General features: G+C 41.6%; 1 protein-coding gene across 2 annotated transcripts in view; it reads right to left on the bottom strand.

Annotated features, from left to right (window-relative positions):
- RAB3GAP1 (RAB3 GTPase activating protein catalytic subunit 1) overlaps positions 1 to 12,359 on the bottom strand; it is a 137,370-nt gene that overhangs the window by 63,457 nt on the left and 61,554 nt on the right. For both annotated transcript variants that reach the window (XM_083153822.1, XM_083153823.1), the window contains exons 15-17: positions 7,582 to 7,754; positions 3,822 to 3,876; positions 3,379 to 3,726 (exon numbers count right to left, since the gene is read on the bottom strand). In XM_083153822.1, the coding sequence (XP_083009948.1) occupies positions 3,379 to 3,726; positions 3,822 to 3,876; positions 7,582 to 7,754 (576 nt within the window). The remainder of the gene's footprint in view (positions 1 to 3,378; positions 3,727 to 3,821; positions 3,877 to 7,581; positions 7,755 to 12,359) is intronic.

Here is a 12,359-nt window from a genome sequence, read left to right as displayed (position 1 = left end):
GTATGGGCACCTTAAGAATACTTAGTGCTCTACTGAGTTGGCAAGATCATATAGGGGCAGATGTATTAAGCCCGGTGAAGAGATAAAGTGGAAGGTGATAAGGCACCAGCCAATCAGCTATGTTCAAAAAATGACAGTTAGGTTTGTTTGGCTGGTGCGTTATCACCTTCCAATTTATCTCTTCACCAAGCTTAATACAGCTGCCCCTATGTTTCATACAGAATAGTCAGATTTTATTATATATACACATATATACTGTACACACACACACACATAGTACATACATTATATATTTATATATATACATATATATATATAGAGATACAGTATGGACCTCGTATTGCGCTGACAATGATCTGCTGCTACTCCGATAGGACTCCCCTGTTAGTGGGAGTCAGACAAGAGATTTAGAAAGGGGGGGGGGTTCTATCGGAGAGCGCTGAACGGTGTACCACCTAGTTACTTCAATGCAATATACAACACTGATACAATTTGTGTAATGACAGTTGATATTTGTCCCTTTCCCGAATGAGACGTGCCAATCTGTTCAAGGTATAAAAAAGTTCTTTATTGAAACCCAACGCGTTTCGTCAGAACGACTTCATCAGGGGTAAAAGCTAGAAGTGGTACAGAAAGGAAAAAGGGTGTACAAAATGATTTTCAAGTATGTGGTTTGATCAACTTTTAGTACTCGTACAAGGTAAAATCCATATGTGGGGTTTAGGCAAAAGCAGGCTTAGTGACAAGATGTGGGTGTAGGTCCGCGGATAATAAAGGATGTTTAGGTCCCTATTATGATGGTTCAGGGGGAAAAATCCGTAAGGTTAGTAGATATCAGGTCTGTAGATGCTGGAGGCACTAGAAGTGTTCCAGTAGTAAGTGACTCTGTTATATATATACAGGATCTATTTAGTAGATGATTTTGAACTTTGTAGTTTTGGAGATCATTCGATTATAAGGTGCATTAACGTGCAGAGTTCTTTTGGTCGAGTATGGGTGAATATGGTCCTTAATTGTAGGATTACTCCATTCCAATAGGTAAGATGGGTAAAGGCTCCACCAGCCTTATATGGATAAAATACAGCGATTGTCAGGAAATAAAAACTCAATCGTGTCAACGTGGAATTATTTTTTTTTTTTTTCACACCAGATAGATGGAGCACTTGATTTCACAAAAAAATTCTCCACAATGTAGCACTTTTCAGGGGCTCCTTCACTGGCTACCAGCCAGTGAAGGAGCCCCTGAAAAGTGCTACATTGTGGAGAATTTTTTTGTGAAATCAAGTGCTCCATCTATCTGGTGTGAAAAAATAATTCCACGTTGACACGATTGAGTTTTTATTTCCTGACAATCGCTGTATTTTATCCATATAAGGCTGGTGGAGCCTTTACCCATCTTACCTATTGGAATGGAGTAATCCTACAATTAAGGACCATATTCACCCATACTCGACCAAAAGAACTCTGCACGTTAATGCACCTTATAATCGAATGATCTCCAAAACTACAAAGTTCAAAATCATCTACTAAATAGATCCTGTATATAAATATATATAACAGAGTCACTTACTACTGGAACACTTCTAGTGCCTCCAGCATCTACAGACCTGATATCTACTAACCTTACGGATTTTTCCCCCTGAACCATCATAATAGGGACCTAAACATCCTTTATTATCCGCGGACCTACACCCACATCTTGTCACTAAGCCTGCTTTTGCCTAAACCCCACATATGGATTTTACCTTGTACGAGTACTAAAAGTTGATCAAACCACATACTTGAAAATCATTTTGTACACCCTTTTTCCTTTCTGTACCACTTCTAGCTTTTACCCCTGATGAAGTCGTTCTGACGAAACGCGTTGGGTTTCAATAAAGAACTTTTTTATACCTTGAACAGATTGGCACGTCTCATTCGGGAAAGGGACAAATATCAACTGTCATTACACAAATTGTATCAGTGTTGTATATTGCATTGAAGTAACTAGGTGGTACACCGTTCAGCGCTCTCCGATAGAACCCCCCCCTTTCTATATATATATATATATATATATATATATATATATATATATGTGTGTGTGTATAACATAACAACACATATATACTTTTTAACACACCGATATCATGGCATATCTAACATTATGGGGGCCATTAATATTTGAATATAGTGCTGCACACGGTCATCTTCATTGACACACTGACTGCAGACACAAGCACACTCAACATTATCCAGGTGCTGTGTTATAATGCACAGGATATTTTCCACACTTGGTTTTATTACCATTCCATCATCAAAATGATGATGGGGTACATGATCAAATACTCGCATCAAACAAATAAGTAGTATTAATGGGTTGACGTTTCAGCTACATTTTCCAGCAATGTGAACTTTACTGAAGGGTTAGAAATGAACACGGCCAAGAAGATGACCCAACATTAAAACATGTCCAGGACTACATATGATCGTATGTGTGGCATCCATGCAAACCAGAACGGATATTGGGCAACTGTTGTAATATACAGCATTGCATTGCTTCCACGTGTCAGTCATACCGTGTTAGTAATCATCCAGACTAGTAGACTTGTTGGTAAATGCTACATGTCTCTGGCCCCCACAAATGATGGGTCAAATCTTATCAAGGGCTACACTACAAGACCTCTCTTATCTTGACTACAGATCTAAAAACACCCAAGTCCGTAACTACAGTACAGTATATGGGGAAACAAAGAGAAAGTCATTTGCATACTACATAATGACAAAATTAAACCCGGTAGCAAGTTAATACAAAAAACTGCAAATAAAAGAAAAGCAAGCATCGCCCGCAGTCCTCACTAACAGGCCAGCAGCGTATCCCTGCTCAATCTATAGATTCACAGGACAAAATCCTATTAGGCAGAGCAGGAAGCTTAGTGAATGTAGGCAATGCGCAAAAATATATTTAGCTGAGAACTTTACTAGTAGCTATTAATACAGCATAAATATGTTTTACATGTAGTAGTACTTTTAGTTATCTGATTAAATTATGGATGAAACAGGTACAATATTTAATTTATTTTAGTTTATAGTATTACTGATATATGCAGCCCAAAAATGATTTACTTGGAAACTTGAAACTGTAACAACTTCCTGTGTCGCTATTTCTGTAATAAAGTCTAATAGAAAGGTTGTGGTTTGTCATTGACATACCAAGACTAGTAAGAGGCAGCAGCACACCTCCCATGCACCCGGCCAACACAACAAGTAAGGTTAATCCCAGATTGGTTTCTTGTGACCTTCAACTAGTCAGTGTGTCCCTGTGCCCAAGGCACCAAAAGTAGAGTTTTAGATGCAGTATAGAGGTACATGAATATCATTAAGTAATAATGACGGCATTACCTGTGTGACTGGAATGTACAGAGGCTCCCCGTTGTTTAGCAAGGTCAAGTTTCCAGACTGGTGTAAGCGCCCATCAGGCTTTAACACAGAGGTCTCTTTTGCATCCAACTTTCTCGTAGTTTCCTGTCCGTTGTCTTTCAGTTCCTCTGTGTCACTGTGACACTCAAAGAATTCGTCTTCGCTGTCACTCCAGGAGTCCCAGGACTTCCCCACATCGTACTTGCTTTTCTCAGATTCTGCAAACTGATTTGTTGTACTGTTTAGGGCAGGATCGGAGGAGCAGTTGGGGATATTCCCCTTCTTGCTATCATCTCTCGCCTTCTTCCTCTCGATGCAGCAGTTTAACATCTGAGGGGCAGGAAGATAGATTTCCATTTACTATAGAATAATAATAGTTGTAGTCAGTGTACTCATGCATCACACAACAAATATAAGGCACATACCTGAAGTTTCTGGTGAAGTAAGCAGCACTTTAGATCTGGAGATCCATTATTTAATCTAGAAACAAGAAACAGGCAATAAAAAACACTGAATATGCAGAAGCGCATTGAAACCTGATTGAAGCTCTACACAAACAGAAGAGATGAGGTGTGTAATTTCTCCCACCAAGACAGGAGTTATAATATTTGTTGTAACAGGATTTTCAATAGCATCCATTTTTAACTTCAATAATTTGTATTCAAAGTTTTTATAAGTAGGACAAAGGGACACAGAAAAAATAAAGGGGGGGGGGGGGGTCTAAACGAAGTAGGTAACAAGACAAGATTCTTACTTTAAACACAATGATTTATACGAGGGGTGTGCAATAAGTTTCCAGATGTGTAGCGCATAGGTACACACAATGTGACTGCCTGGTTGTGAAGTGTAATATCTGACTAAATATCTTATGGAATGCCAAGACACATAACTGTATATAAGCAGCACTGCACACAAAATAAATCAACATGTTCACTTCCTTCACAAACTCATTATGGTACTCAACAGAGGCCACTGCAGAGCCATGAACTTCTACACCTACAAGAGTAGTCTGCGACAGAAGGTGTATTTCAATGACTGCATGCTGCTTTCAGGGAGGAAGCACCGTCCAATACCACTATTTGAGTGGTTTGCAGAATTTCAGGAGACTATCCCTGGAAGATGAGCAGTGCTGCAACCAACCTGTCCCCGCCATCACAGAGGATAATGGGCTATAGTTGAGATAGACGTAGGTTGCAGTAAGAGAGGAGTTAAGCATCCCAACAGGATCCATTCTGATACTCCACAAAGAGATTGGCCTGTGCCAGGTTTCTGCATGCTGCGTGACCCATAAGCTGACTGAGTAGGAGGAGGCTTGTTTCTTCTCTACCTTAGTATGCCTCTGCTTTGGGAAATCACCTTCCCATTGATTTAGAAGATGAGACCTGGACAAAAATATTTCAGACTATATTTGCTAGTTCTTCCAGCTACTTGGCGATTGAGACTCAGGTCAAGGTACTTTCACGTTGGTATAGATGCCCAATTACTATAGAAAAGATGTTCCCTGGGGTGCCTAACACTTGTTGGAGGTGTAATGAAGAGATAGGCTCCCCTTTACATATATGGTGGGAATGCCGGCTACTCTGCCCCTTCTTGGATCAAGTGGTGTCTATTACTAAGTCCATAGTTGGTAACGGGGTTCCTTCTACTTCCTCGTTCTGGCTCCTTAAGCTGTACCCTGGCCCAGTAAAGGCCTATAAAAAATCTTTACAGAAATTCCTCAATAGTGCTGCTAAAGCGGTGATCCCAGTATGCTGGCAATCTACTTCCCCCTCCCACGATAAAAGACTGGTTTGCCCGAATTGATATGTATATGTCAATTAGGGTGGCCAATCCTGGGATCAGGATTGGCGGGATCCTGGGATTTGGCCCCAAAGATGCCGGGATTTCAATCCCGGGATTGGAGTTTCCAATCCCGGGAGTTCGGGATTAGACTGCGCATGCGCAGTCTAATGGCAGCCAGCGTCTGAGCGGGTGCTCAGCAGCTGCCCGGCTTCTCCCATCCCGGGCACCGTGGCTCTGCACAGCGTGCCGACGTCAGAGGTCATGCTACGCAGGCCGCATAGGATGTCTCCATGCTGTCCCTGGCACGAACACCCGCCCAGCCACAGACCAGGCCGCCGGCAACCACCTGCCCAGCAGCGGACCAGGCTGACCAGTGGACCAGCCCGCTCCCCATCAACACAGCTCGTCCTCCCACCCAGCTCCATCTCCCCTGCTCGCCCACCTGTCTCCCGGCTGCACCACGCATCAGTAAGTAAATATGCGGGGGGGCCAAGGCGTGTTTTTTATATTAATTTCGGGATTGAAAAAATGCCCCAGGATTGGCATCCCTAATGTCAATGGAGGATTTGATGGTGGCTCCAGAGCAGATTCAGGAGTTCACAGTTACGTGGTATCCGTGGGTGGAATTTAAGCCTTCCCGATTGTTTTCAGCCAACACTTAAATGAAAGATTTGCATATTCTTTGAGGCTCCACCCGCACTCCCTTCCTGTACTCCCTTCTCCCACTTTCCTCTCACTCCTTACCTTCTTCTGTACGTCTTTTTGTTCTTGACAGTTTTAGCTAGTCGTTTTTGTTTGTTTTCTGTTTTTTTCATACTCTAGCTGTGCGATCTGCTTCTGGACAGGATTTAATGGACTTCCGTTTCTGTTACATCTGTTCCATATTTTCTGATTTGCTGTCTACATTGCCGAATGTTGTACTTTATATATTTTAAAAAATTAAATAAATAAATAATACATAAATAAAGGAGACTTGGGTGACTTCTTGCTGCAACATACTCCCCATATTTGATAAAGGTCGCTCAAATTCTGTCTGGAAGATCCTCAGTGGTGAAGAACCCTGGATCTACAGTTTTGACCTCGACACCAAATTACAGTTGGCCCAGTTTTAACGCAAGTTGGAGGTTCACTGCCACAGAAGTTCCAATGTAAGCAAAGCAAGGATAAGCAGATGGTGGCTGTTTTTCTGGCTACTCATGCAACAGCACATTGTTACGGGGACAGGTATGCCAAACAATGCCCGCTGTAAGTGTTGGAAGCCATTTCCATTCACCTTCCAAGAAGGCACATTTGTACATCATGACAAAGCACCTGCCCACAAATCCTAAATAATTGTGAATTTTCTGGCCCTTGATCTCATCCAGGACCTTCGTCATCTACAGTACAATCCAGTCCTGCCCCCCTGTGACTTGTGTGTGTTCCTAAAAATCAAGCACAAGATGCAGGGGTTTAATTTTGGGTCACCGGAAAGGTGCAGTGGAGGCCTTCATCCACCATATAGAAGACACAATTGCTTTGGAATGGTACACCTGCTTCGCTTCAAGTGGTTTGAGTGCATGCAACTTTACATAGACTCCTCCTAATTTTTATGCACCCAAAAACTTATTGCACAGGTCTCGTATATGATTTTACTGCTAAAATACCGCCATGTTATTGAAATGCTGCTTTGCTAAAGTTATTGTATGGTAACGACAACTGAGAAATCTAAATTTCCATTACAATAATTTGGCAATGATTTGCCGTGAGATCTTGCTTTGGAAGCTAACATGGGCCATACATCAGAGCCACGATTCCCCGTTTTCCAACACGGATTCGATGATCGGTGGACAACAATGATCAGTGATCGGTCTGGAAATCATCAAAATCCTGCATGTTAAAAATCCCAGACTCACTGTTCCCGATTTTGGTCAGAATTGGCAAAGGATTTAGAACATGTTAGATTTACGCAATCTAGGCATCAGAAAAACAGGAAATTGCCCCATATTTACCCTTTGTGTATGGACCCCTGATGTAGAGGTTATTAAAATGGCATCAGCAGACTGTTTCTGCATTTTAAGCAGCCAAGTTGAGGAAGAATTCCTCTTTCAAGTATCTAGAACTAGTCAAGTTTTGTACCCAGTATAATGATTTCAATAAGGTAACATCAATTTAGTGGAGTCAGCCTTTAAGTACTGTAGCCTAAGGACAGAAGTTAGAGCATTACCTATCATTTTGCAGTCTAGTGATAAAAACTGCTCATTTCCATAAGTCTTCACTGATGTGAGAGTTGCAAAAGTATTATGTTTCTTGGTTTTGAATAGTATATTTTATATTTATAGAAACAGAGTGGAAATAAACTGTATCATTTGGATTTCAGATATACTTCTTAATGCGAAGATGGTAGATGGTACTGAAAATACCCACCCTGGTATCAGATAATTGTTCTCCCACCGATAGCGCATCTCCAGAACAAACTCCTGCCACAAATGGGCGAGTCCTCGCACCCCTCCATGGTAGAAGTTGACCATACACAGGCACAGTGCCAGCTTGTAGGTCAGGCTGTCTGACGGTGCGGACTTGAGCTGGCTGTACAGGTTCTGCGCAGAGGGAAACAATTATATCCAGCATACATAATTCAAGCGCTTTACAATAATTTGAGCATTGTTGCATTACAAATGAGTTAGTCTAATAGCCAGGGACAGATGGCTTGGAATATGCATAATTTCTAAATCAGGCTCCTGCAAAATAAAAATCATTCACATTTAAAGCAACAGTATTCCCTGATATAACTTTACCTTTACAAATAAAATGTATTAATGTCTGAAAATCCTCTACTTTCAATGATCACAAATTGTTAAAGTGATCAGCTACAAAAGTATGTTAATAAGACTGTGGACAACATACAATGTATAAAAGAAAAGGAAAAAGAGACATAAATGTTATTAGTCTTGAGTAAACAGACGAGCAAAATGCGCGTTAGCAGCAATCCTGCACCAACCCAATGATAATGGTTTTCCTGGGTGAGATGTACTAAGCCTTGAAAAGTCATAAAAATGAGGGGAGTAATAAACCACGAACCAATCAGCTCCTACCTGTCATTTTTCAAACACAGCCCATGACATGGCAGGTAGAAGCTGATGGGTTGGTGGTTAACCCCTCTCCATTTTATCACTTTTCAAGCTTAGTACATCTGGCCCTACGTCTATTATACATGTGTAACTAGCTTGTACAACAGTCTAGATACATTAACGGAGAGAGATAGTATACTATTTCATCAATGTGAAGGGGTCCTCTATTTACACATCTGATGATACAGCCAGGGATCACATAGAGATTAATTGATACCAGAATAACATTTAGGATGGATAAATCACATGGGGACCATCAATGTATAGAATAATGCCATTCTCTATGTAACAACGAATATACAAAAAAAAAAAATCCTGTGAACAGCTGAATGACTTAAACTGTATAACACCAAATAGGGTACACCAATACAATCAACTCGGTGGCATTTGAACTAACCCTTCCTTAGTGTTCATCCTAGCACCCGCTATCTTTGAAAACCTATGCAGTTCTTCTTCCCTTCCTGGGGTGTCGCTGTCTGCTGTAGTGCTTCTAGCACAGTGTGGTCTGTATATCAGCACTGATATGCAAACAAGACCTCTGCTAGAAACACCAGCGCAGACAGCGACACCCCAGGCAGGGAAAAGGAACTGCATGGGTTTTCAAAGATAGCGGATGCTAGAATGAACACTACTTCTTAATGTGTAATCCTTTAATATATACACTATAGGAACAAAATTATATGGCAATACCTGTTAATTATCGAATTCAGGTAATTCAATTAAAACCGTTGGCACAGGTGTATAAAATCAAGCACCTAGCTATGCAGTCTTCGTTTACAAACATTAGGGATACAAAATTGGTCTCTCAGAAATGATCAGTGACTTCCGCGTGGTACTGTGATAGGATGCCAACTTTGCAATAAGACGGTTTGGGAAATTTTATCCCTGATGGATATTCCACGTTCAACGGAAGAGATGTTATTGGAAAGTGGAAACATTTAGGAACAACAGCAACTCAGCCACAAAGAAGAAGACCACGTAAAATCACAGAGCGGGGTCAATGACTGGTAAGGCACATGGGCCCTTATTCGGATCTGAGTTAAATTTGGGTGAGATATTCTGTTTCTGTGCAGGGTAAATACTGGCTGCTTTATTTTTACACTTTAGATATCAGTTTCAACACACCCCACACAAATCTAACTCTCTCTGCACATGTAACATCTGTCCCACCTGCAGTGCACATGGTTTTGCCCATTTTGAGAACAAATTTGTACTGCGATCAGATCTGAATAAGTGTGTAAAAGTCAAATGCTTTGTTGATTCCATAGTAGAAGAGTTCTGAAATTGTAAGCACAAAAACTGTACGATGGGAGCTTAATAAAATGGGTTTCCATGGCTGAGCAGCTGCATACAAGCTTTATATCAGCAAGTCCAATGCCAAGTGTCGTATGGAGTGTTGTAAATCACAGCGCCACTGGAATGTGGAGCAGTGAAACATGTTTTTTGGAGTGAGGAATCACACTTCTCCGTTTGGCAGTCAGATGGATGAGTCTGGGTTTGGCAGATGCCTGGAGAACGTTACCGGTCAGACTGCATTACGCCAACTATGAAGTTTGGTGGACGAGGTAATGGTATGGGGCTGTTTTTCAGGGTTTGGGCTAGGACCCTTATCTCCAGATATGGGCAACCTTAATGCTTTGGCATACCAAGACATTTTGAACAATGCAATGCTTCCAACTTTGTGGCACCAGGTTTGGGAAAGCCCTTTCCTATCCAAAAATGACTGTGCCCCAGTGTACAAAGCAAGGGCTAAAAAAACATGGTCAAGTGTTCCTCTGTACAATACCATCGCTGACATTACGGTTATGTTGTTCCATCATTTTGAAGGGTTGGGAATGAGCATCTTTATAAAGACAAGATAAAACTTCCTTTCACTCCAGGGATAAAAATCCTTCAGTTGTCACAGTGAAGAAATGTTTGTACATTACATTTATCTTCTAGTTCTAGGCACTGGAATCCACAGACTTTATAAACTGCACATTTTGGCTGGTGGTTCGCAGCTAAAGAGTTATTTTCCCCAAATATAACTAGATTTTAGATGTACTCCAATGTGTCAATAGTGGGGCTTCAGCCTAAGCTTTAGCACACTTTACACAGGAGAGCACATTTACAGGTACAATTCTAACAACGTACATGGCACTAAAAAGGAACCAATGGAATCAGACCTTACAATGCTTCAGTTACTGCAGTGTAATGGAAAAAAATTGTCACCCTGCCTCAGAATGGTCCTTCCAGATGTGAACAGACAGAGCTCCACGCTATACTGCTAAATAACACACGACAAAGCCAAACCGCGTACATGAGAGTATGCAAAGTTAATATGGAAGACCAACTACACCACAAGATCAGACTACGGTAATTTAGACAAATATAAAGGTATCCTGGTATGTAACTTATACCCCTTATATACCCAAATCCCAGATCCAACATGACATTTGGAACACGGATGAAAGCCAGGTCGGATCCGGGATTTGCACCGTTTACACTGCGGTGCCAACCCACAGTGTAAACTGAGGCGGCGCTTGGAGATGAGATCATCTCCAAGTGCCGGGACCAGCGATCACCCCACCAGGACCACCGATATTTGCGCTGGGTGCAAGCCCAGCATCAAAGTAAGCTGCTGGGCAGCACCCCCTCAGCCCCAATCTGCGAGGTGAATGGATGCCACACACAGGCATCCATTCACCTCCTCTCTGCCTCCGCTGCTGTCTGCAAAGTACAGTAGACAGCAGCGGAGGCTGTGTGTGCCCCCCTGTCGAACCTGCGGACACTGCGGTCCGGAGGTTGGGCTTCCCCCATTGATGTAAACGGGAGCCGGGTCACAATGACCCGGCGTACCCGTTTACACTTCCCTCTACCCTTGTCCTGCCCGAGATCTACCCTGGTCAGGACTTGGGTAGAAGTCCCATGGTTAAGGGGTTAACCCCTTTTACACTGCCACTGACCCAGGACCACAACGGAAAAACCTGGGTTGTTGCGGCAGTGTAAAAGGGGTATTACTGAACTTCATAAGATAACGCATTTATACCTTACCTAGTTATAATTACACAAGCTCCGCTAGGCCTCTTCCTCACTAGGTTTATAGGGGAAATAAATATAAAATAGATCTAGTGAAGGTGGTTGTTTGTGTGCAGGAATAGGGGACACCTGGCGTAGACTCCCTGGTATATATATATCAGTGTATAAATGAATCTGTCATATTCTGTCAGCCTCAAAATGGACAACTGCAATGGCTTGGAAGCCAGTAAAATTACCTACTGCACAGAAGGTTGTGAAAATGATTGACATTATATGTAATGAGAAAATATTAAGCATAGCTGAACACAACCTACTGCAGCTGCGCTCCCTTGCAGTCTCATGGAGGTCCAGTATATCTAGTGTGAATCAATAAACCAAATATGCTTTAGGAACACATTACTAGTGTGGGCTTACCCAGGAAAGGAGAAGGCTACAATTAGAACAGTCTGTGTCCTTTTTCACCAAAACTCTTCTTTCTTAGATTTCTATTTTTATTTTTTAAGCAATTACTCCATTATTCTAATAATTTACATCCTACTGCTATATGTAAGAAGCAATGTGACACATGTGTATGAAACCAAATGTTCTTCGCTTCCTTATATATATATAAGAAAATTATTTCATAGGTGTCACAGTTATTTGTGAATAGGTTTGAAATTAAATCAAAAAGAAACCTAGAGGCCCTCTGCTGGTGCACAGTGGTATTGTAACACACACACTATATGGCTGCAAAAGCGCAAACTTCCCTCTCTATTCCATAGTTCTGTGAGTAACGTTACCGAAAACCTCATCTTAGGTGCCCTGCCCTGCCATTGAGAAATAAAAATAATCCATGTTTAAAGGGTAATTGATAATAGGTATTGGCATCTAGCATGGTATATTAGATATTTCAGAAATTCAACTTTGCATTAGATTGCAATATTGATGCAACCGATTATTTTCATTAAACAAATGAAATTATGGACCCCTTAACCCATAGTTGCCTACCCTCCTGCATTCTGCAGGAGACTCCCTGAAATAGCAGCAATCTCCCTCTCACCCTCATTAGTCTAGCAA

This window comes from Crinia signifera, chromosome 7 (assembly GCF_055691185.1).
Source record: "Crinia signifera chromosome 7, ASM5569118v1, whole genome shotgun sequence".
Taxonomy (NCBI): domain Eukaryota; kingdom Metazoa; phylum Chordata; class Amphibia; order Anura; family Myobatrachidae; genus Crinia; species Crinia signifera.
Note: the sequence above shows the minus strand (reverse complement) of the source record. Positions and strands in the feature narration are given on the sequence as shown.